We start from the raw sequence: 22542 nt of genomic DNA on the forward strand, positions 1-22542 counted from the left end.
TGTTAAAAAATACAGTGTATTAGTAGAAAATTTGAGGTTCTTAGTAAGGGCAACAGATCAGGAGACAATTAGCATTGAAAAGATACTTGTTACTCATAGTTCCCAAAAGGAGGGGCACACCCTGCCACAGGGAGTCACACGGGGAAGCACCAGCTTCAAGAGGCAGAGGGAGTGAGGAGAAAACATTTATTGTGGTTTCCATGGCAAGTAATGGGGAAGCAGGATTAAGATTGACTATTTTGAATAATTTCAGTGGGCTCTGGGGCATAGAGGCTGTCCCTAGTAGTCTGGTACCTGGACCTGGGGTGATTAGGACAGGTGGATATTGGTATTGACCCAGATAAAGTAGATGGGCAGTGGTGAGTTGGTTGGTTTGCAAATGAAAGGTACACTTGCAGAGAAGTCATTTACTATCTCTAGGAATTAGCGAGCCCTGAGAGAGGCCATCCCTTCAGAGTCAGTAAGGCCCCAGATGTCAAAGCATCAGAAAACAGAAAATAAAAAACATGTTTAATACATGCTACAACATAGATGAAACTTAAAAACATTATGCTTAATTCATTTTGATATGAAATTCACAGTGAAGCAGGCTTTGAAATCACTGCCATTAATAGTGAAGAAATCCGAGAAATTCCTGACATGGATTCTTGAGCAAACACACAAAAGGCTACGTATTGTATGATTTCCTTTTTGTGAAATGTCCATAACAGGGGACTTTATAGAGCCATAAAGTAGATTAGTGGTTGACAGAGGGAAGGGGGAGGGGGAATGGGGACTGCTGATGGGTACAGAGCTTCTCTTTTGCAGTGATGAAAACGCTCTGGAATTAGATAAGAGTGATGGCTGCACAACATGGTGAAAATACTAAAAAAACCACTGAATTGGCCACTTTAAAAGGATATATTGTGGTATGTAGACTATATTTCAATTAAAATAATGTGAAAAGAGAGAGGTGCTCCTACGGCTGCTGGAAACTGGAATAAAGGTAGTAATGGTGATGGAGCAGGTTCTAGAACTTTTGAAACAGTGGAATAGAATTTGGTGACAGGTTGGGTATGGGGCAGGAGAGACAGGAGTGGAGGCTGGTTCTCAGGATCCCAGAAGTGGTAGCCTGTGTGGATGGGAGTGGCATTGGGTCAGGCGGTGAGGAGCAGATTGAGTGGGCACTTCAGGAGGGGGCGCTGCATGTGCAGGGAAGACTCACGGATGCACTGCTTTGAGGTGGAACTTAGATGTGGCGGTGGCCGGTGGACAGAGGCAGCAGTCTGCCTGAAATGTAGATCTGGGTGCTGTTAGCAAGTGAGTGGAACCCAAGCCAGAGAGTCAGGGACATCTCCCAGGCCACCATCCTGTTTGTTCCTTTGTGTCTTAGGCATGTAGCCCCCTCCATCCTGAGCACCTTTCTCACCTTCTTTACTCCAATGCCGTATAATTCTAGCAAGCATGCCTTAAACCACTCTCCCGCCACGCCTCCCCCTCCCAGGCTGGGTCCTGTGCTTATCTTTACCTTTGCTGTGACTACCTGGTATTGAAAGTGAGTATTTTTTAGTCTGTATCCCCCACCAGGACAGGGATCCTTTTTTTTTTTTTTTTTTTAATTTTTGTATCCAGAACCAAGTGTCTCTGACTCCCAGGCTAGAGGTCTCACCCACCATCCTACACTACTCATTTGCCCATGCCAGAAACCTCAGGGTCGTCCTCAGTGCCTCCCTCTCACCACTTTCGCCCAACCCAATGCCAGAACCTGAAGATTTGAGTGGCTCTCATATTAGCTCCTGTTCAAACCTCTGCCCTGACTTACTTCATTAACTCCCATCCTCACCTGGATGCAACCATCTCCTAACCAGTCTTCCTCTTGTCAAGTCAGTCTTACATTTAGAAAAAGTGATTTTTCTACAACACAGATCATGTCACTCCCATGCTAAAAGCTTTCAGTGACAATCCCCAGCTTTCAAGATAAGAGCAAGCCTTTACACTGAGCAACAGGCCTCTGTTTCTCTAGCATTATTTTTTTTAGCACCTTTATTGGAGTATAATTGCTTTACAATGGTGTGTTAGTTTCTGTTGTATAACAAAGTGAAACAGCTATACATATACATATATCCCCATATCTCCTCCCTCTTGCATCTCCCTCCCACCCTCCCTATCCCACCGCTCTATGTGGTCACAAAGCACCGAGCTGATCTCCCTGTGCGATGCAGCTGCCTTCCACTAGCTATTTTACATTTGGTAGTGTATAGATGTCCATGCCACTCTCTCACTTCATCCCAACTTACCCTTCCCCAGGGTGAGGTGATACCTCACTGTAGTTTTGATTTGCATTTCTCTAATGATTAGTGATGTTGAGCATCCTTTCATGTATTTGTTGGTAATCTGTATATCTTCTTTGGAGAAATGTCTATTTAGGTTTTCTGCCCATTTTTGGATTGGGTTATTTGCTTTTTGACATTGAGCTGCATGAGCTGGTTGTAAATTTTAGAGATTAATCTTTGTCAGTTGCTTCATTCATGTAGGTATTAATCACTATAAACTTCCCTCTTAGAACTGCTTTTGTGGCATTCTATAGGTTGTGATATTTTTTGTTTCTATTTTTCATTTTTTCACGATATTTGACTTTTCCCTTGGATTTGTTCTTTGATGCATTCAGGGGTGTGTTGTTTAATTTCCAAGTATTTCAGAACTTTCCAGCTTTTGTTCTGTTATTGATTTCTAGTTTTATGCCATTGTGGTTGGAAAAGATACATTGTATGATTTCAATCTTCTTAAATTTTCTGAGACTTCTTTTGTGACCTATCACATGACCTATCATAAAGAAGGCTCCATGTGCGTTAAGAAGAATGTGTATTCTGGTGCTGTTGGGTGGAATGTTCTGTACATGTCTGTTAGGTCCATTTGGTATAAAGTATAGATCACATTCAATGTTTACTTATTGATTTTCTGTCTGGATGACCTGTCCATTGTTAAAAGTGAGGAATTGAAATCCCCTACTGTTGTTGTCTATTTCTCCCTTCAGCTCTGTTAGTATTTGTTTAATGTATTTGGGTGCTCTGATGTTGGGTGCACATATATTTACGAATGTTTTATATATATAATGATAAAGAGGTCAGTTCATCAAGAATTTGTCTTTCTCTTGTTACTGTTTTTAGTTTAAGATCTATTTTTGTCTACATGTAGCTACTTCTTCTCTCTTTTGTTTACCATTTGCATGGAATATCTTTTTTCATCTCTTTAAGTTCTCTTCATCTCTGATAAATTACAATTTCTTTGGCCTTGCTGCTTTTAAGATTCTCTCTTTGTCTTTGTTTTTTGAGTTATATTATAATGTGTCACTGAGAGGAACTCTTTAATTTGATTTTGTTTGGTGACCTGTGAGCTTCATGAGCTTGGTTATCCAAATCTCTCCCCAGATTTGGGACATTCTCAGCTATTATTTCTTTAAATAAACTTTCTGTCTCCTTTTCCCTCTCCTCTCCCCTTGGAACTCTGATAATTTGCTCTATTGATGTCATTCCGTAGATCAAATAGGCTTTCCTCACTCGTTTTCAGTCTTTTTTCCTTATTTCTCCTCTGACTGGATAATTCCAAAGTTCTAGTCTTCTATCTCACAGATTCTATCTTCTGCTTGATCCATTCTGATGTTAATGCTCTCTATGGCATTTTTCATGTCATTCATTTTATTCTTCAGGTCCAGAATTTGTGTTTTTTTATGATTTCTATCTCTTTGTTAAACTTCTCATTTTGTTAATGTATTATTTTCCCTCTTTTGTTGAATTGTCTTCTGTGTTTTCTTGTAGCTCACTGAATTTCCTTAAAATAACTATTTTGAAATTGTATTTGGTAAATTGCAGATCTCCATGTCTTTGGTGCTGGTTACTGGAAGATTATTGTGTTCCTTTGGTGGTGTCATGTTTCTTTGTTTTTTTAAAATAAATTTATATATTTATTTATGGCTGCATTGGGTCTTTGCTGCTGCACGCAGTCTTTCTCTAGTTGTGGTGAGCAGGAGCTACTCTTTGTTGTGGTGCTCAGGCTTCTCATTGTGGTGGTTTCTCTTGTTGTGGTGCACAGGTTTTACATGTGCAGTCTTCAGTAGTTGTGGCACATGGGCTCAGTAATTGTGGCTCGCGGGCTCTAGAGCGCAGGCTCAGTAGTTGTGGCGCATGGGCTTAGTTGCTCTGTGGCATGTGGGATCTTCCCAGACCAGGGCTTGACCCGTGTCCCCTGCAGCAGCAGGTGGATTCTTAAACACTGCGCCACCAGGGAAGTCCTGGTGTCATGTTTCTTTGATTTTTCATGTTCCTTGAAGTTTTTCATTGCTGTCTTTGCATTTGAAATAGCAGTCACCTCCTTCAGTCTTTACTGCCTTCAGGAGAGAAATACCTTCTATCAGTGCTGCTAGTGATTCTGAGGCTTTCTCCAGCCTTTTGTGGTTATACCTTCACCACCCCTATTTTTCCCTCTCGGTGGTAGGGGGAGTGTAAAATTCTTAAGATTGTATGCCTGCCCTCAATTCTGCAATGCACCAGCCTGGATTTTGACAGTCTTTGTTTTCCATAAGGTGGCACTAAAACTCAAAAGTTTGTGGTCTCTTCCTGGCCCGATCTGGTTCCATTATCTGTGCACGCCCACCAGCTGTCTGCCAAATCTCACTCTTGCTGCTGCTGTCTGGAGTGTGCCTGTGTTGGGAGCTAGCCCCAGGGGCGGAGGGGTGAAGGTAGGGGAAAAGTGAGGCATACTGAGTGCTGGGATGCCTGTGGGCCATTCAGGGTATCTTCAGGCAAGGTGCTCCCAGAAGCTTGTGGGCAGGCTTCTTGATAGAACTTGTGATGTAGTTAGTAGGATCGGTGGCCCTTTAATTTTCTCAGAGAGTGCCATCTGCCACTCTCCTAGTCTTTTCCCACCGTCCATTCTTGCAGCTCATGACTCTACTCCTCTCCATTGCACCCAAACTCATATGTTTTTGTTTTTGTTCCAGTGGTGTGCTGGAACTTCTCTTCTGGAAACCTGGATTTCCACAAAAGCTCTCTCATTCTTGGTTCATTGTCTAAAATATTGTTTTCCAGAGGGTACTGGACCATGGCCAAGAGGGGTTAGAGCTGATCCATGGGCTAGGACCACAGCTAGAACCGAGGTCTGTATGCCTATTACCCGATTCATGGGTGGGTGAGATTCTTCCCAGGTCTCTTGATATATGGTGCTGAATTCCACAGCTCCCTCAAAGGCACTTGCATCCATGGACAGATGCCAAATAATTCTTGTTGAGAGGGGCACAAAAATGAGACATTTTATTCTGCCATGATGCTGACATCACTGCACAGTAGAAATTTCTCAAGGTGCATATGGGTTAAAATGTACCGTAGATGATTATACTAGAGTGACTGATCATTCTAGTTTGCTTGGGACTTTCGGAGTTTTACTATTAAAATGAAAACTTTTAAATATTTTTTATGTTATTTGATTTTTATTCATCTTGAATGGCTCGTAGTTTTCAACCATACAGAAGGAAAATGTACCATAATTAATAAGCTAACTTTTTAAAGTGCAGAAGACCCCACTCCCCACCCCACCCGGGTAATCCAATGTTTAGATCTACATGTGTGAAAAGGCTCCCTGTGGTTGTGCATACATTATTCATCCTCCAGCTCTGATCCCGTCCCCTTCCAACTCATACACATACTCATGTACATTGGAGGTTACTAATAGTTTTGTGAAGGGATAAACTAACTTAAAAAAGTAAATTTGAGGCCGAAAGTGTTCAATCCATAACTATTATCACAATCATTGCTATTTTAGTGATTATCTCAATTGGTTTTATTACCTTAATGGGATGGAGTTTTGCTCTGAGAGGTCTAAGAGAAGTAAATTATCTTTTCCTTTCTGGTTTCAGATTATTACCATTACTGTCCAGTTCTTAGGGGAGAAAAAGAAAAGAATTGTTGAAGTTGTGTTATGCAATTTATCTCCTTCTGTAGTATCCTGTTTTTTAAAAAATCAGGAGGGTTTTTTAACTGTAAAAAACTTTTATACATACCATAACTGAAAGATTTGTGTCTACTTTAATCTGAACTACATTGATTTTATTTCCATTAGAAAATAGTTTTGTAAATTAAGGGAAAAGCATTAGTAAAGTGTATATGCATTGAAAGCCTTTTAGTCTCTAAGGCAATCATTCAGTTGGTCACATCGTGTATTTTGAGACCATTTATTGAAATTCCAGAAACAATAAAAAATATCCAGAAAGTAATTCAAATATTGAGGCTTCCATCGTTTTAGACTTTCTTCCAAAGTAGAGGCTAGGCTCATGGTTCTCTACTCTGGCTGCAATTTAAAATACTCAGGATAAATATTTAAATATGCTGCCATCCAGCCGCAGTGCTGGAGACTGCTCTAATTGTAATGTGATGTGATGTGATTTGATGGGATGTGATGGGATGGGATGGAGTCTTATATTAAGCTTTATTTGTTTGTTTGTCTGTTTTTGTTAGTTTCCCCTGGGTGATTCTAATGGGAAGACAGGGATGAGAACCACTAAACTCGGAGCGAGAGGATAAGAAAAGTGTAGCCGATCTCAACTTTTAAAAAACTATGTTTGTTATCTCTGCTTTGTCCCTTCTGTCTCCAAAACATAAACACACAGACACAAACCTCTCCTATCCTCACCAAGAATCCTTCCTCTAGACTTCATTATATTTGAATGGCTGTATTCCAATCAGCAATGCTAGATTCTAATGGGTTTTCCTCTCTTGTCTCTCCCATCCATCTCTTGCTAGACTTTTCCCCACTGAACCCTGCTCACAAATGTTTACCAGAGCACAGGGGCTGTGGCCACTCTTTTCAGGATTTCACACAGTGTCTAACAAAGGGACCTGCCCAGACGAAATCATAAATATTTGTTGCACTGAATTATTGAACTGTCTATTTGCAGGGTCTTGCTAGTTGTTTTTTCTCTGTGATGGGATGGCAGAGTTATGTTCCTATTTTCTGGTTCACTCTTACCACATCCCTTAGTTTCAGGTACAGAGATGCTATGATCTCTCTTGCATACATACAGATATATATTCTCTTCCCTGTTTATGTTTTCTCTCTGTCTTTCAGCAGTAGAAAATAAATGTCTCTTTTCAAACCAATGCACGAGAAGAATATCATGGGATAAAAGAATGCATTATCCACAAATCCTTGATCATACCCTGCCTGATTTGTATCCTGTGTCTGCATCTCACCTTTTGACCCTCTCTCCATCGTTCACTATCCTCTGATCATGCCAACTTTCTTGCAGCTTCTTGAACACACCAAGTTCTTTCCTATCTCTGGTACTATCCTCTCTGCTTAGAATATTCTTTTTCCTGCTCATCACCTGCACATCCCGCAGGTGTTATCATTCCCCCAAAGAGAACTTCTACACACCCCTTATGTGGAAAGGAGGCTAATTTAAATGGAGAAGTCAGGATGGCCTCTGTGACCTTTTAGCTGGTAGCTGTGCAGGTCCTCCCTCCACCTCAGTGCCTGACACAGTTTAAGTGCTCGACTGATGTTAGTTGAATGGATAAAAGACATGGACATTCTATTGAAAAATTAGTCCCTATAGACATAGAGGAAAACCTGAACTCAGTGAAAATGTAGAGGAAAACCTGAGCTCAGTGAAAATGTGAGTGTTGATTTTCTCTTTTTTTTTTTTTTTTTTATGGTACGCGGGCCTCTCATTGTTGTGGCCTCTCCCGTTGCGGAGCACAGGCTCCAGACGCGCAGACTCAGTGGCCATGACTCACGGGCCCAGCCACTCCGCGGCATGTGGGGTCTTCCTGGACCGGGGTACGAACCCGTGTCGTCTAGCATCGGCAGGCAGACTCTCAACCACTGCGCCACCAGGGAAGCTCTAAGTGTTGACTTTTTAAGCCTTATCTTTAGTGTTCTAAAAGAGATCAAATGTAAGGGACTCAGCTATCCTTCAATCTAATTTTCAGATATATCAGTAAGCAAAGGGGAAAAAACAAAGTAAAGGCTATCAATATTTTGGATTGAAGGAAGGTCAATATTTTGGATGTAAAACAGAAGTTGGTGAACAATTTATGCTATGTTATTTCTTTTCTTTGCAACTTCATTACTTTATTATTGTTATTTCTTAATAGTAATTAAAAATGCCCTGTTAGAAACACTGACTGACCAAATGAGAAACTGAAATTTCATAAACTTATTATAAAGACTTGGGTTGGGCTTCCCTGGTGGCGCAGTGGTTGGGAGTCCGCCTGCCGATGCAGGGGACGCGGGTTTGTGTCCCCGTCCGGGAAGATCCCACATGCCGCAGAGCGGCTGGGCCCGTGAGCCATGGCCGCTGAGCCTGCGCGTCCGGAGCCTGTGCTCCGCGACGGGAGAGGCCACAGGCCACAACAGTGAGAGGCCCGCGTACCACAAAAAGAAAAAAAAAAAAAAAAAAAAAAAAAAAAAAAAAAAAAAAAAAGACTTGGGTTACCTGGAAATAAAAACACTTAGAAGGGAATTGTAATGTTAAAACATTACCTATTTAATGATCACTATGAATTAGTTAATTAATAATTAAGTTGGTTTGGCTACCACCTATATGTATTTATTGAATTTTAATAAGTATTGTTTACAGTTTAAAATTGCTTATGAAATTCCAAAGATGAGTTATATAATTTTAGTGAACTACTAACATGGAATATAAAAGTGTATATTGGAAAAGAAGTTGGAAGAATAAAATATATAATTAAGGTTTGCTGATAGAACACCTACACAAAAAATCAATATGTACATAGAAGGTTTCTGAATGACACTATTAATCTTGACACAATTGACTTTTATCGGCGATTCCACCTAACTACTGTAGAAAAAAATAACATTTTTTCATAGTAAACATGGAAAATTCACTGAGATATTCTGGGTCAATGTATACCAATATATTAAAATATTACAAATTATGTTCTCTGACCACACTGGAATTAAATTAGAAAACAGTAATAATAAGATGTCTAGAAAAGCCCTAAATATTTGGAAATTGAACAATACACTTTATAAAACTCCATGCTTTAGAGAAGAAATAACAAAGAAATTATATAATATTTCAAATAATGATAATAAAAAGGTAACATATCAAATTTGGTAAGATGTAGCTACAGTGGTGCTTAGAGGGAAATGTGTAGCTTTAAATACTTACATTAGAAAAAGAAAAAAGATAAGTTTAAAACCAGTTATCCAAGTTTCCTCTTAAGAAGCTAGAAAAAAAAAGAGCAAATCAAACCCAAGTAAGTGAAGTAAATAAAAAGAGCAGAAATTAGTTAAATAGAAAATGAATAACCATAGAGAAAATTAACAAAGCCCAAACTTGATTTATAAAATCAATAAACCTCTAGGAATAATGATCTGAAAAAAGAATGGTTGGTGTAGTGGTCACCTGCTGGAGTGCCCATGTACCAACTCCTTGGTCTCTAAGAACTTTCTCATTCTGACAGACCTTCCTGTTTTTGTAAATAGGTTAAACCAGTTGAACTAGTGATTTTAAGGAAACTATTTCCCCTTGTGTTTTCATATTCACTTGGAACCCAGGATAGTGACAAGGAACCAGAATGTAGACCAGAAAAAAAAGGAGTGTTATGTACTAAGGAACTGTACTTCACTGTTGCAGCAGTAAAGGGTACTTTTTGTGGTACGCGGGCCTCTCAATGTCACTGCCTGTCCCGCTGCGGAGCACAGGCTGCGGACGCGCAGGCCCGCCATGGCCCACGGGCCCAGCCGCTCCGCGGCACGTTCCCGGACCAGGGCACGAACCCGTGTACCCTGCATCGGCAAGCAGACTCTCAACCACTGCGCCACCAGGGAAGCCCTGGAAAGCCCTAAGGGTACTTTTTAAATAAGAATTCAAGTAAGCACCCGAATGTTTCTCGACCATCTCATATATGGGTCAGTGAGGTTGGATTTAAAGTCTAGGTGGACAGTGTTAGCATATCAAGTATCCAAGTGGCTGATGCATGCCTTTGAAAAAACCATAACTAGCTGGTTTCTTATTCTGGATCTGTTGACCTTGGACTCATCTCTCACACTTTCATTTACTCATCTATAAATTGCAGTTCAAATGATCTCTTGAACTGCAGTAATGATACTTAAAGTGTGACACTTCACAAAGTCCTCAGAGACTCATGGAACTGAAACAAAGAGAATCACACAGGGTCATTCTCCTTCATGACTAAATTGCCCGCACTTATCACTGCAATTATATGAGTCACATATGAACCATTTTATTCCCCTTAATTTGAAGATGTGGGATGGAGGTCACTTTCAGCACATGGAAACTACATATTTAATGGTAGCTGTAAGAAGTATTCCAAATTTCACGTCAGCCATTGGTCTATTTTGAGCATACAGTTTGCTAGCATTGAGTACTGTGTTCCAGTTCAGCTCAGACTTGCTCCACCCAATGGAAGCCAGTCAGGAAGTCCAGAGGGCAGTAGCCCAGCCTTTCCTGCAAACCCACCATGCAACCCACCCAGACCAGAACCCTGCCCACAGGTGGCCAAAAGAGGAGAGAGGAGGGGAGAGAGAGAGAGGGAGAGAGGGCAGGCTGTGGGGGAGAGGGCAGCTCCCCGAGGGAGGGCTGTCTGCTCCAGCTGGGCCAGGAAGTGTTGTGGCTGCCCCTCGCAGGGTGCCTGCCAGCCCCACCCGCTGCTCTCTAAGAGCAATATCCATGAGCACGCCAGCGGGGCCTGAGGCCTCAGTTAGGTCTTATGTCCTTGGGACCTAAGGGCACACAAAGTTTGTACTATGGGGTCCAGGTGCAAAAGGACATTCGTTCTCTTGGCTTGTCCCTGTCTTGCCAAGGGAACGTCTTTCCCTTGGGAAAGGGAATGACTGTGTTGGAGTCAGCTGTGGCCTGCAGCCCCTGCCTTGTGAATTTCTCGGAGCTCCCAGTATAGGAAGAACTCAAGGATGTAGGGAGCCTGCTGCCCGCACGTTAGGGGTCCCCTCAGTCAGTGCCCCCGCCCACCCCATTGCCCTGAGTCTGGGTGGGGCTGTGAGGTTGAGGGGCTGGAATGCTGCCTCCTGCCAGTGTTGCCGTAGGGGGCCAACGAAGGCCACTGGGATATAGTGGGCAGGTGGGATTTTAGGATGGGGAGGGCAGTGGCTGGAGGGCGGGGAGGGAGGAGGGACGGGGGGAGGGTGTCTTTGGAAAGAGCTGCGGGAGAGGGAGGGGGTGGAAGGCTAAAGCCTTCAGCAGCTGGTGTCCCCAGGAGGTCTGCAAACCAAGTAATAACCATGTCAGTAACCCTGCTCCTGAGGTCAGGGGAGATTGGGCAGGTTCCAGGTGATATGCTCTGACGCCAGGGCCCCAGAAGCCCATGGCCTGCTCTGGCCACTCTGGCTCCCCACGTGGCTCTGGACCAGGCACAGCGAGGTCCCTACTTGCCAGGTCTGGGCGCACCACCAGCTGGCCCAGGCGCTAGGCCTCGCTTCTGCTGCCCATGCCTCCTACCAGCTGCATCTGGAAAGTAGGAGGCAGGCCAGCCTGCTGTGTGCCTGAGACCAGGGCCTCCAGCATTTCGAGGTCCTGGTGTTCTCTGTGCCCTCCCATCACGGGATACTCCAGATCCGGCCCTGCTGGGTTCCGAGAGCTCATGAGGTCCAGCTGCTGGGGCTGAGGGGGTAGGGACTTCAGAGCCTTGGGCCCTTGGTCATATGAGCATCCGCCGGGCCGTCATGCAGCCCAGCCAGAGCCCTGACAGCCTCTACTGCAGGGCGCCACTTGCCCCAACCCACCTGGAGCCAGCAGGGCGCAGAGGGCACAGCCCAGCTCTAGGGCCCTTCCCCACTTTTCTTTTTCATTTCCTTCTTCTCTTTCCACCAGAACAGGCAGAACTGAATGATGAAGGAATGAGCAACCCCAGACCTTACATAACCTGGGTTACCTTGTCGACCTGTCCTTGCACAGTGTTCTGAGAGGCTGTTCTTCAAGAACCTTCTCTGCCTGAACTCTCACTCCCCTTCGAGGCTTATTGAAACCTAAGGAGCTCTGTGAGCTCTGTCCAGTCCAGGCCTTTCTCTTGCTCTGGAAGCCTGTTGAGCACTTGGTCATTTTCTAGTTGTTCTATGAGTATTTGGCTGGTCTCTCCAGTAATGAAGTAGGACTCTCAGATGCAGGGACCCCCGGGTCATGCTGGCCCAAAATATGCCTCCACCCCAAACTGCTCACTCCTCTCCAAACATATTCAGAACTTTCTTTTTAAACCATATTTCTGATGGGTAGAAATGAAAGTGAAAAGTTATTTCTGGGTAAGCAAGATGTAGATGTACCTTAAAAAAAAAATGTTCCCCCCAGCTGGGTCCAAATTCTACTTTAGAAATTTCAGAGGCTAGTAGAAAACAGGGAGAAAAAGTTTTGAATTTTGAAAAAAATTGGAAACAAGAGTTTCCAGATGCTGGACCAAGGTCTGGTAAGGATTTTGAGGTGCCAAGGGCCACCCTCAAGGAGTTTGCTATGCCTCTATAGAGGATCCAGCTAACTTCACTGCCCACTTAATCTCATTCTCTTGAGCCCAGCATACATTCTCTAGGAGCATAGGCTGGGCTGAAAGTTCTGGCCCACCCAGAACAGTGCCAAACCTCCACAGAAGACAAGCCCACCAGTTCTGGGGACTGGTCCTGAAGATTTCCTGCTAATTATTAAAAAAATTAACATTGAGAGGGGGGCCAAAATGATTTCCTTCCTTTTTATTTAACTGGAATTACAGGCTGTTAGAGCTAGAAAGATCATTTGGGTCCTGGCATCTGTCCTTTCCACTCAAGCAAAGACGCAAGCTGAAGGGACTGAACACAGGCAAAACACTCTTTGACATAAATCATACCAATGTTTTCTTAGGTCAGTCTATGAAGGCAATAAAAATAAAAGCAGAAATAAACAAATGGGACCTAATCAAACTTACAATGTTTTGCACAGCAAAGGAAACCATAAACAAAATGAAAAGACAACCTACAGATTGGGAGAAAAATATTTGCAAACAATGTGTGACTGACAAGGGCTTAATTTCCAAAATATACAAACAGCTCATACAACTCAATAACATAAAACCAAACAACTCAATCAAAAAATGGGCAGAAGACCTAACTAGACATTTCTCCAAAGAAGACATACAGATGGCCAACAGGCACATGAAAAGATGCTCAACATCGCTAATTATTAGAGACATGCAAATCAAAACTACCATGAGGTACCACCTCACACTAGTCAACATGGCCATCATTAAAAAGTCTACAAATAACAAATGCTGGAGAGGATGTTGGAGAAAAGTGAACCCTCCTGCACTGTTGGTGGGAATGTAAACTGGTGCAGCCCCTATGGAAAACAGTATGGAGGTTCCTCAAAAAACTAAAAATAGAGTTACCATGTGATCCAGCAATCCCACTCCTGGGCATATATCTGGACAAGTCCAAACTCTAATTTGAAAAGATACATGCACCCCTATGTTCATAGCAGCACTATTTACAATAGCCAAGACATGGAAACAACCTAAATGTTCATTGACAGATGAATGGATAAAGAAGATGTGGCATACACACACACACACACACACACACACACACAATGGAATAGTACTCAGCCATAAAAAAGAATGAAATAAGGCCATTTGCAGCAACATGGATGGACCCAGAGATTATCATACTAAGTGAAGTAAGTCAGAATGAGAAAGACAAATACCATGTGATATCACTTATATGTGGAATCTAAAATATGACATAAATGAACTTGTCTACAAAACAGAAATAGACTCAGAACAGACTTATGTTTGCCAAGCGGAAGTGGGGTGAGGGAGGGATGGATTGGGAGTGGGATTAGCAGATGCAAACTATTAATAATATATATATGTATAACTAGAGACTTCCCTGGTGGTCCAATGGCTAAGACTCTGCACTGCACTCCCAATGCAGGGGGCCCAGGTTCAATCCCTAAGCAGGGAACTAGATCCCACCTGCCGCAACTAAGAGTTAGCATGCTGCAGCTAAAGATCCTGCACGCCACAACGAAGATCCCGCATGCCACAACTAAAACCTCACACAGCCGAATAAAATATAAATAAATATTTAAAAATATTTTATATATGTATAACTGAATCACTTTGCTGTACACCAGAAACTAACACAACATTTTAAATCAACTATATTTCAATAAATTTTTTAAAACAGAAAAAAATGGTTATGATGGTAAATTTTATGAAGTATATTTTATCACAATAAAAATTTTTTTTAGGGCTTCCCTGGTGGTGCAGTGGTTGAGAGTCCGCCTGCCGATGCAGGGGACACGGGTTCATGCCCTGGACTGGGAAGACCCCACATGCCGCGGAGCGGCTGGGCCCGTGAGCCATGGCCGCTGAGCCTGCGCGTCCGGAGCCTGTGCTCTGCAACGGGAGAGGCCGCAACAGTGAGAGGCCCGCGTACCGCAAAAAAGAAATTTTTTTGAAAGATTTCATTTCAAATTCTGTAAGGGCAAATACTCCACTGGGCAACACTTGGGGGTGTCATCGTAGCTGGGATGCCCTCACTCTGACCCCATGGAGACACAGTAGTCTCAGAGTAGTCCCTTGCCATCATGTGGAATAAGCCAAAGAAACCAACTCTGTTACAGAATATTATGACTCTGATGGCCCCACCACTTCGTGGGCTGCTCAGATCCATCCCATGGCACTTGGAAAGAGTTACCCCTCACTCTCCTTGGAGGAGCCTTTCAACTGTCACAAGTAGCCAATTAATTTGAACTACCCCCAGGTACTCTGTCCTGGACACTTGACACCTTGACTCAGATAGGAACTAGGGGAGGACTTCGTTTACAAGTTCCAAAATTTATGAACGGGATTCACAGCAACATCTGGTAGAGGCAACAAAAAGCAGCTTTGGGGCTTCCCTGGTGGCGCAGTGGTTGAGAGTCTGCCTGCCGATGCAGGGGACGCGAGTTCGTGCTCCGGTCCGGGAAGATCCCACATGCCGTGGAGCGGCTGGGCCCGTGAGCCGTGGCCGCTGGGCCTACGCGGATGGGAGAGGCCACAGCAGTGAGAGGCCCGCGTACCGCAAAAAAAAAAAAAAAAAAAAAAAAAAGCTCTGGCTACAGCAACAACATGCCAGCCAGCAGCGTGCCTGCTGCTGCCATCTGGAAGACCTGTTAGAAAGTCAAGATCAGTCATTCGGTCTGAGATCAAACCATTCTGCTTGCTGGACCAATTGTTTCAATGTTTTATTATTATTACTTAGGTATTGTAAGGCCAACAGATCAGGAGACAATTGCCACTGAAAACATAGTTTATTGTGCTCAACATTCCCAAGAGAGGGAGTAGGGACGCATGTGGAGGCATGGGACACAGAGAATGACCAAGGGGAAGTCAAGAGGCAGAGGCAGGGCAACGGGATTTAGGATTGGCTAGTCTGAATAATTTCAGGGGCTCAAGGGCATAGAAACGGTCCCTGTTTTATCATCTGTCTTTTAAATTTTTGTTAAGAGCTACACATGATGTATCGGGTAGAAAGAACTGAGGTAAATAGGCTTTTAGTGTGAGCTTTTGTATTTTTCTGGCTAGGAACCAGGCTGTATTTATTGTTTGCTCTAGTTGTAGGTGTCAGAGGCTAAAATTTCCTCCAGTGTTCTTATTTTTGTGTCTTGTGTTGTCTTTGGCTTTCCCATTAGACCTCTTACACAGATTCTGAGCCTAGCAGTTCCTTCGGCTATAGTCCCCTATTATTGTAACGCAGGAGCTTTAGTTATGTGGTGGTAAGAGCTGGGCGGAGGGGAAGTGTCTAGAATCCTATGGTTAGGGCTTAGTCTTTTACTGAGCATCTGCCCGTGGGCTGTGACCTTCACAAGTGTTGCTGAGCTTCTGTTCCTCCCTTTACGGCGAGAGAGGGCTGGAGTTCGGTATCTCCCTTCCCCCAGGTTGGGTATGCTCTGGTAACAGTTTCCCTGAGGATGGGCCTTTGTTAAGGAGGACAGGCTGCGCCGGTCCGTTTCCGAACGGTTCCTTTCCCCCTCCCCTTGCCAGAAGCATCGGGGGCTTTTTCTCCAGTCCTGACCCGGAGCACCTGGTAGGGCTCCTGGAGTAAAACCCACAAGTGTGACGCTCAGTGAGCCTCCAAGTTTTCCTACAAGTTGCTGACTCTGGCAGCCGCTTCTGAGGCTGGTGAGGCCTGGCTCTCTGTCCTCACTCTTCTCTCCAGTTTTCGAGGCAGCAGTTGGCCCCGCGACCTCAATTTCCTCATGATCCAAGACGAGTGGCTAAACTGTAGTTTTCTCAGCTTTTTCCTTATTGTGAGGACAGAAATGGCTTCCAAGCTCTGTGCATGCCAGATCGGAAACCACTGTAACCTACTGTAACTTCCACGCTTAAAATTAATATGATTATAGAGATAATCCCCGCCCCCCCGCGCAGAAGTGTGAATGAATACACGCGTGTGGTGGTGCGCTACTGGGGACAGGGCCTCGGGCCTGCGCGTAAGCTCCCTGGATTAACTGATCCGACAGTGTAAAGGGATGGAAAACGGAGGAAGGCGTTTCCTGACTCATGCTTGTGGCTTTGGCTCCCCGTTCGAAGGGAAGAGTGCCCGGGCTGGGGTGCGGGGGGCGTGGCGTGCGGGCCCGGCCCGCAAGCCCGCGTTGCCCCCGTGAGAACCCAGGACCCCTAACCACTGGACCACAGGGCAAACACAGCGGCCGCCGGGCCAAAGAGAGCTAAAACCGTCAGGGAACGCTCCGGTCCCCTCCGCAGCCTGCCGCTCGCCCCTCCGCGGACACAGCTCCGCAGCGGCGGCCCCACCCTCCCCGCAGGCCCGGGAGCCAGGCTGCGGCGGCGCCGCCCTCGAGGGAGGAGCCGGGCCCAGGGCGCCCTTCACGGCGGTGGTCTAATACATACTGGAGTAAACATTTAACCTGTAACTACTACTATTACTCACACCCGTAGTGGATATGGTACCGCATGTAACTCACTGGTAGAACAACTAGTCAATGACGTGATGAAAATCGACACTTCCGATTAATACACTGACGATGGGGCCCAGAGCTTCCCGGGCCTCAATTTCTCCAGGTTTAAATGGAGAGAGACATTTAATTTGACGTGAGGTGTGCTAGTGGAAAAAAACCAAACTGTGGCAAGTTGAAAGAGTAAGTAAGAAAAAAATAACTCAACGTTCCCATACCGGGAGTCGAACCCGGGCCGCCTGGGTGAAAACCAGGAATCCTAACCGCTAGACCATATGGGAACTTCCGAACGTCTGCTTCCCTCGATGCGACATATATTATTTGCGTCAGCTTGTCGTCAGCACCATCACAGGACTTCTGCGCACCTCAGGCCTTGCTCCGGCTGGTAGAAATCTGTGCTGACTGCGGCTGCGCGAGCCCGCACTTCATGGACCCGCCCGCCTACGCAGCGCCGGCCGGCACATCCGGGCCCCTCCCAGGGGCGGGAACTCCTCCTCCCGGAAGTGTTCCCAAGAACCGAAGCGAGGGTGGCTGGGCGCTAGTCGTAGTCACCGTCCGCACTAGCACACCCCGCTGGGACCCTGGCCGCCCCGCCACCGAAACCCAACTTCAGCGGTAAATAACGGAGGGCTATTGCTTGTCCTTCGATGTCAACTGACATCTAAAACAAAAGACACCTCTTCTCCCCCCACCCCAGTACCGAGTTCCCCGTGAAAATCTTTTCCTCAGAAAGGAAAAACGGGGTGTTATCTTTCTTTAACTCATTTTAGCTTGAAGATCTCACAGGTTGGCACTTTGTTGGTAACAGGTTTTGGCCTGAAATTCAACCTTTTATGTGGGTGGAGGGATGCCCTTTTTTCCTCCGGTCACAGCGTTTCCTTTTCAGTGCTTCGATTAGGCTGTTTCACAGACAACTCAAGCTCAACGTAGTGCCCCGCCCAGCCCCGGACCGGCCAAAACAAAAAAAAATTCCCTCCAACCAGAAAATGTGCGCTTACAGCGGTTAAAGTATGTATTAAAGGCTCAAGAATTAAAACAGTGTGGTTCCTGTGTCTGACATTAAGATCAATGAAACAGAATGGAACCGCCAGAACATGGTACGGGTATACAACATTGGGATTAATCGAAAGAAAAAGGTGGCATCACAAATCAGCGATAAGGGTGGTCCCCTGTATGTGGATCTGTGGTAGAAAATAGGAAGTTGAGTGCAGGACTCACCCTGTACCTCACCTGAAAACACAAAAGTTCTTGAGGAAAACACTGGCGAATTCCCTTACCGTCACATCAACTACAATCCCAAAGCAAGAAATCATAAAATAGCTAAGTGATAAATTCAACTGTACTAAGAAAACTGACTTAAAAACACAAGAGCTGAGAGATGCTCATGATAGCTTTCACCTTGCTCTTTGAGCTATTCATTTGGTCTGTGCAGTTTAATGTAATGTGTTTTATAATAAAAAGTTTGCTTTTTTTTTTTTTAAAACCACCATAAGCAAAATTAAAAGACAAACTGGGAAAAAAAATTTACATCTCATATTATGAACAAAAAACTAACATCCATCAAACATAACAATTAGCTCCTAGAAACTACTAAAAATATCAACAAGCCAGTAGGAATATGAATTGACACAGAGTTCCTGGCCCTTCAACAAATTAAAAGACTCACTCTTGGAAAGATAAAGGCAAGTTTTTAAAAACTTGAATGGTCTCTTGAAAGATTTCCCTTGAAAATCTAGGTCCGATCCTTTTTTACCTTCTGGCTTAAAACCTGCCAAGCGCTGCCCATCTACTCGGGTGTGTGTGTGTTTTATCGATGAGGAATCATTCTGTCCTCATCTGTTAGCTGTGTATGGTTTATTCCTCCATCAAAATCACTTTTAAGGATCTAGTGAAACCAAAGCACCTACTTCTTGTCCTTCCCTGCCATTAACTGTTCAATATTTCATCCTTTAATGAAAAACCACAGCTGATTTATGCATCAGGTTGTTACAGTTGTTCAGTGATATGAACTAACCTAACAGGTTTGTGCCTGCCCCACATGAATACGTCCTGAGACAACAGAAGTCTAGAAGTGGTTTCAGAGTAGTGGCTTTCAACATTACTCACTTTGTCCCTTCAAACTTCCCCACCTAACAAAGTTCGAAACATGCAGACCAGAGAAATATTAAGGAGGGAGGAATAGCTGGGGTGGGGGGCAATCTGTGAAGGAAGAAGGCCTGAGATAATGCAGCCACATCGAAGAACAGCTGTGCTCACTGCCTTGCTTCTGTGGTGGCAGGTCAGGGAGCCCCGGGCTCCAGCTGCTTGAGTTTCTCCTGCAGCCCCTGGAGCTGGCTTCGACCCCAGTCGATGCGGATCTGAAGGCTGGCCATGTCTGCAGCCAGCTGCAGACCTAGAGGAAGAGGAGAGACTGTCACCATGGTATCTGTGGTGACAAATGACTCAGGGGGCTCTGGACATCCCCAGGCCTCTCTGGCCTTCACACTTCCTAAAACATTCCAGGTATAGCCTTGCATTGGCTCCTTGAGAACCTCACTGGACCCATACCCTCATGTCCTTCAGGTCGTTGCTAAAATGTCACCTCCTCAGATACTTCCTTGACCCCCTTATATCACCCACCAGGAACTAAAAATTCACAGATCATAATATAGGCTCATGCCCTTATTTCCTTCTTTTCTCCATTATCACAGCCCCTCACTGCTCTTGTCCTCTCTCCTTCTACCTGTTTTCTCTGCCCCCAAGATTGGTCCACACTCTGGATCCACCTCTACGTTGCTTTCACCTGATGCTTCTCCTGGAACAGCTGCTGTCAAGTCCTCTGGGCCATCCACACCACCCAGTCCACTGGCCAGTCCTGTCTTCAGCCTAACTGCCTGGCAGCAGAGCTGGCCACACACCTGATCACCTCCCTCCAGGGCACATCTTACCCTCTTGGTGTTGCTCCTGCCTCACTGTTGCTTCTAAGTCTCCTCGACTGGTTTCTTCCCTTCTTTTTTCTCTTACTTCCTGTCCACATTCCCAGGACCTCTGCTGATCTTATCTCATTTCAACTTTAATGCTGTGCCTGTTAGCAACTTGGGAATTTAAAACCAGTGTTATGCAGTGGGCTCCCAAATCTCTCTCTCCAGCCCAGTCCTCTTCCAAACTCCAGATGCATGTGGCCAAGCATCTGATCAGAATCTCCACCACACAGTACCAGGAACACACCCCACACCACTCCTGACTTCCCCTCGGCTGTTGCTGCTCCGCAGCCCTCCCACTCCAGGTGAGGGCATCCACCCTTTCAAGCATTCTGGCTAGAAACTGTGGGCTCATCCTTCACTTCACTCCTTCCCTTACTGCCCAGTTGATCTGTCAGCAAATCCTGTGGCTTTTACTTGAAAAAACGGGCAGCTTTCCACCACTTACCCCATCCTCCACTGCCCTCCCCCCGCCCCCCTCCACTAGACCACTGGCCTCCTCTCTGCCATTCCAGATACAACCTTGCCTCAGAGCTCTGCCCTGGCTGGTCCCTGCACCTAGAACACTGTCCCCCCAGATCACCAAAGCTCTCTCCTTCATCTCTTCAGAGGCCTTTCCAGGCTACCATTCAAAAAACAGCTTCCCCAGCTCACTCCATACTCTACCTTATTTTTTCATAGCAAGTCTCATTATCTGGTATTATATTTAGGGCCTACTTATTTGTTTGCATGTTGTTTTTCTGCCCTCAATAAAATAAACATCCCATGAAGCTGTTTGCTCCTTTTGTTTACTGCCAGCACCTAATATGAACCTGGAACTCTGCCAATAGCGAATAAACGCTTTTTGAAAAAACAGAAGGTGTGCAACAAAAGTCTGCAATGGAGAAAACCTGCAAAGCCCTTTGCAGGCTAATCCCAGCCCTGGCATTAGTGCTCAAGTGCTCCCTGTAGATAGGGGGTCCACTCACCCTCCCGGAAGCTGGCTTGAGCTTGCCGTAGACTGTGAGGAACCAGGATTCCAAACCAGTTCAGAGGGTCCTGGGGAGCTGGGGAGGGGTCTGGCTCCGGGGTCCTCGTGAGACCCTTGCGCCTGCGCAGAACTGTAAAAAGAAAGGCTGGAGGTTGGGGGGCTTGTTACCTGGCCCCTGTTTTCTCAGTGACACAATGTTAAACTTCATTTGAGCTCATGATCCTAGAAAATACCGATAGTTGGAAAATCCTCTCAACCTTTTATGTTCTGGAAAACAGCTTACTACAAAGAACCACCCTTCCCCTTGTGGTTCATGTGAATCTGTCCACTCTTTCTCTTGACTATCATAAAACCAGCAAATGACACCCCTTGTTTACCCGTGAAAAAGCCACATACTGACTTTTCCCATTTCGCCTTAACATGCTGAAAGGCCAGACAGACCCTTCAACTCCCTGTTCTTTGTCTCACGAATGATTGAGATTAGAAGCTTGTCCCGCTGAAACTAGCTAGACAAAAATATCTTCTGCTCAGCTGAGACTTCCTCTGATTGCAAAACAATTCCAACTGTAAAGGACCTCACCTATAACTTTCTCTCTCTCCCTGTAAAAGTCTAAGGCAAAAAACCACTCTGCTGAGACATTCTACATTCTGATGTTCAGGTCTGGGGTGCTCTCTCTATTGTAACAGCCTAAATAAAATCATCTCCTCTGTTGTCCTGTGCATTTTGTCTTTGACATCGGAAGGGGCCCTACGGGAAGAAGGGGCGGGGGGACTCACCTGCCTCGCGGGGTCCCACCTCCTCTGGAGTCTGGGCGCCGGCTCTCACCATCCAGAACTTCTGGGGTCCGTCCTGGGCCTCGCTATAGAACGAGAAGGGAGGCTGGACCTTTGGCGGCCCCGACCTGGCCCCTGCCTGCCCACCCGCTGCAGCGTGACAGGGACCTCACCTGGTGCAGACGCGGACCTGGGGCTCCATGCGGGAGGCATACTGCAGAGGCCCTACCGACTTCGCACCCATGGCGTAGCGAGCTTTGGAGAGCGAGAGCCAGCCCTGGGAAGAGAGAGGAGAGCGGTGAAACTCAGTAACCTTCATGTGCCGGCCCGCCCGCCCCAGGCTCCCACCTCCTCCACCCGGGCGTTCAGCGCCGCCCGCTTCGCCTCCAGTTCCTCCAGGTCCCCGAGCAGCTGCAGGAGAACGGAGTCCAACTCGGCTCGCGGGTCCCGCGCCGCCATGGGATCCACACACCCTCAGTAGCCGGCTCCCCAGGTCGCCCAATCAGTGTCCGCCGTGCCAGAAGGACAGCCAATAGGCGCGTGAGGTCCGTCCCCGAGGGGGCGTTTCCAGCCTTGGGCCGAGACGCCCACTGGATGGAGGCGACTCGCTGAGTTCCTTTCAGGATAAGCACCCTCAGGGCAGCGGCCCGGGGAGGTGATTAGCGCCTCGTCACGCGAGCACCGGAAGGGGACCAGCCACCCGGATAGTCGGCGAGAGCTGTGGGTGACTCCGAATCGCTTTTGGAATCGGCCGTTTTTTAAAGTACGGCTGTCGCAGTGGCGATGGAAGGAAGCATAGCTGTTCGGCAACCATTTTAAGGGAGGAGCGGCTTTAAATTCAATTCTAGAACCGGCCGCTAGGCGATCATCCGGTCAATCGC

General features: G+C 45.8%; 1 protein-coding gene and 1 non-coding gene across 2 annotated transcripts; both read right to left on the bottom strand.

The window, feature by feature from the left end:
* Nucleotides 1-17166: 17166 nt before the first annotated feature.
* On the bottom strand, nucleotides 17167-17238 carry TRNAE-UUC. The gene has a single exon. It is a non-coding gene; the product is annotated as a tRNA-Glu (tRNA).
* Nucleotides 17239-17946: 708 nt separating this feature from the next.
* On the bottom strand, nucleotides 17947-22171 carry CCDC115 (coiled-coil domain containing 115). The gene is made up of 5 exons (XM_032637783.1): nucleotides 22010-22171; nucleotides 21835-21938; nucleotides 21665-21747; nucleotides 20886-21017; nucleotides 17947-19349 (listed from the first exon to the last, which is right to left on the bottom strand). Exons 1-5 carry the CDS (start codon nucleotides 22118-22120, stop codon nucleotides 19237-19239), a joined length of 543 nt encoding a protein of 180 aa, XP_032493674.1. The 5' UTR covers nucleotides 22121-22171; the 3' UTR covers nucleotides 17947-19236.
* Between the last annotated feature and the right edge of the window lie 371 nt (nucleotides 22172-22542).

Source organism: Phocoena sinus, chromosome 7, assembly GCF_008692025.1.
Source record: "Phocoena sinus isolate mPhoSin1 chromosome 7, mPhoSin1.pri, whole genome shotgun sequence".
NCBI lineage: Eukaryota > Metazoa > Chordata > Mammalia > Artiodactyla > Phocoenidae > Phocoena > Phocoena sinus.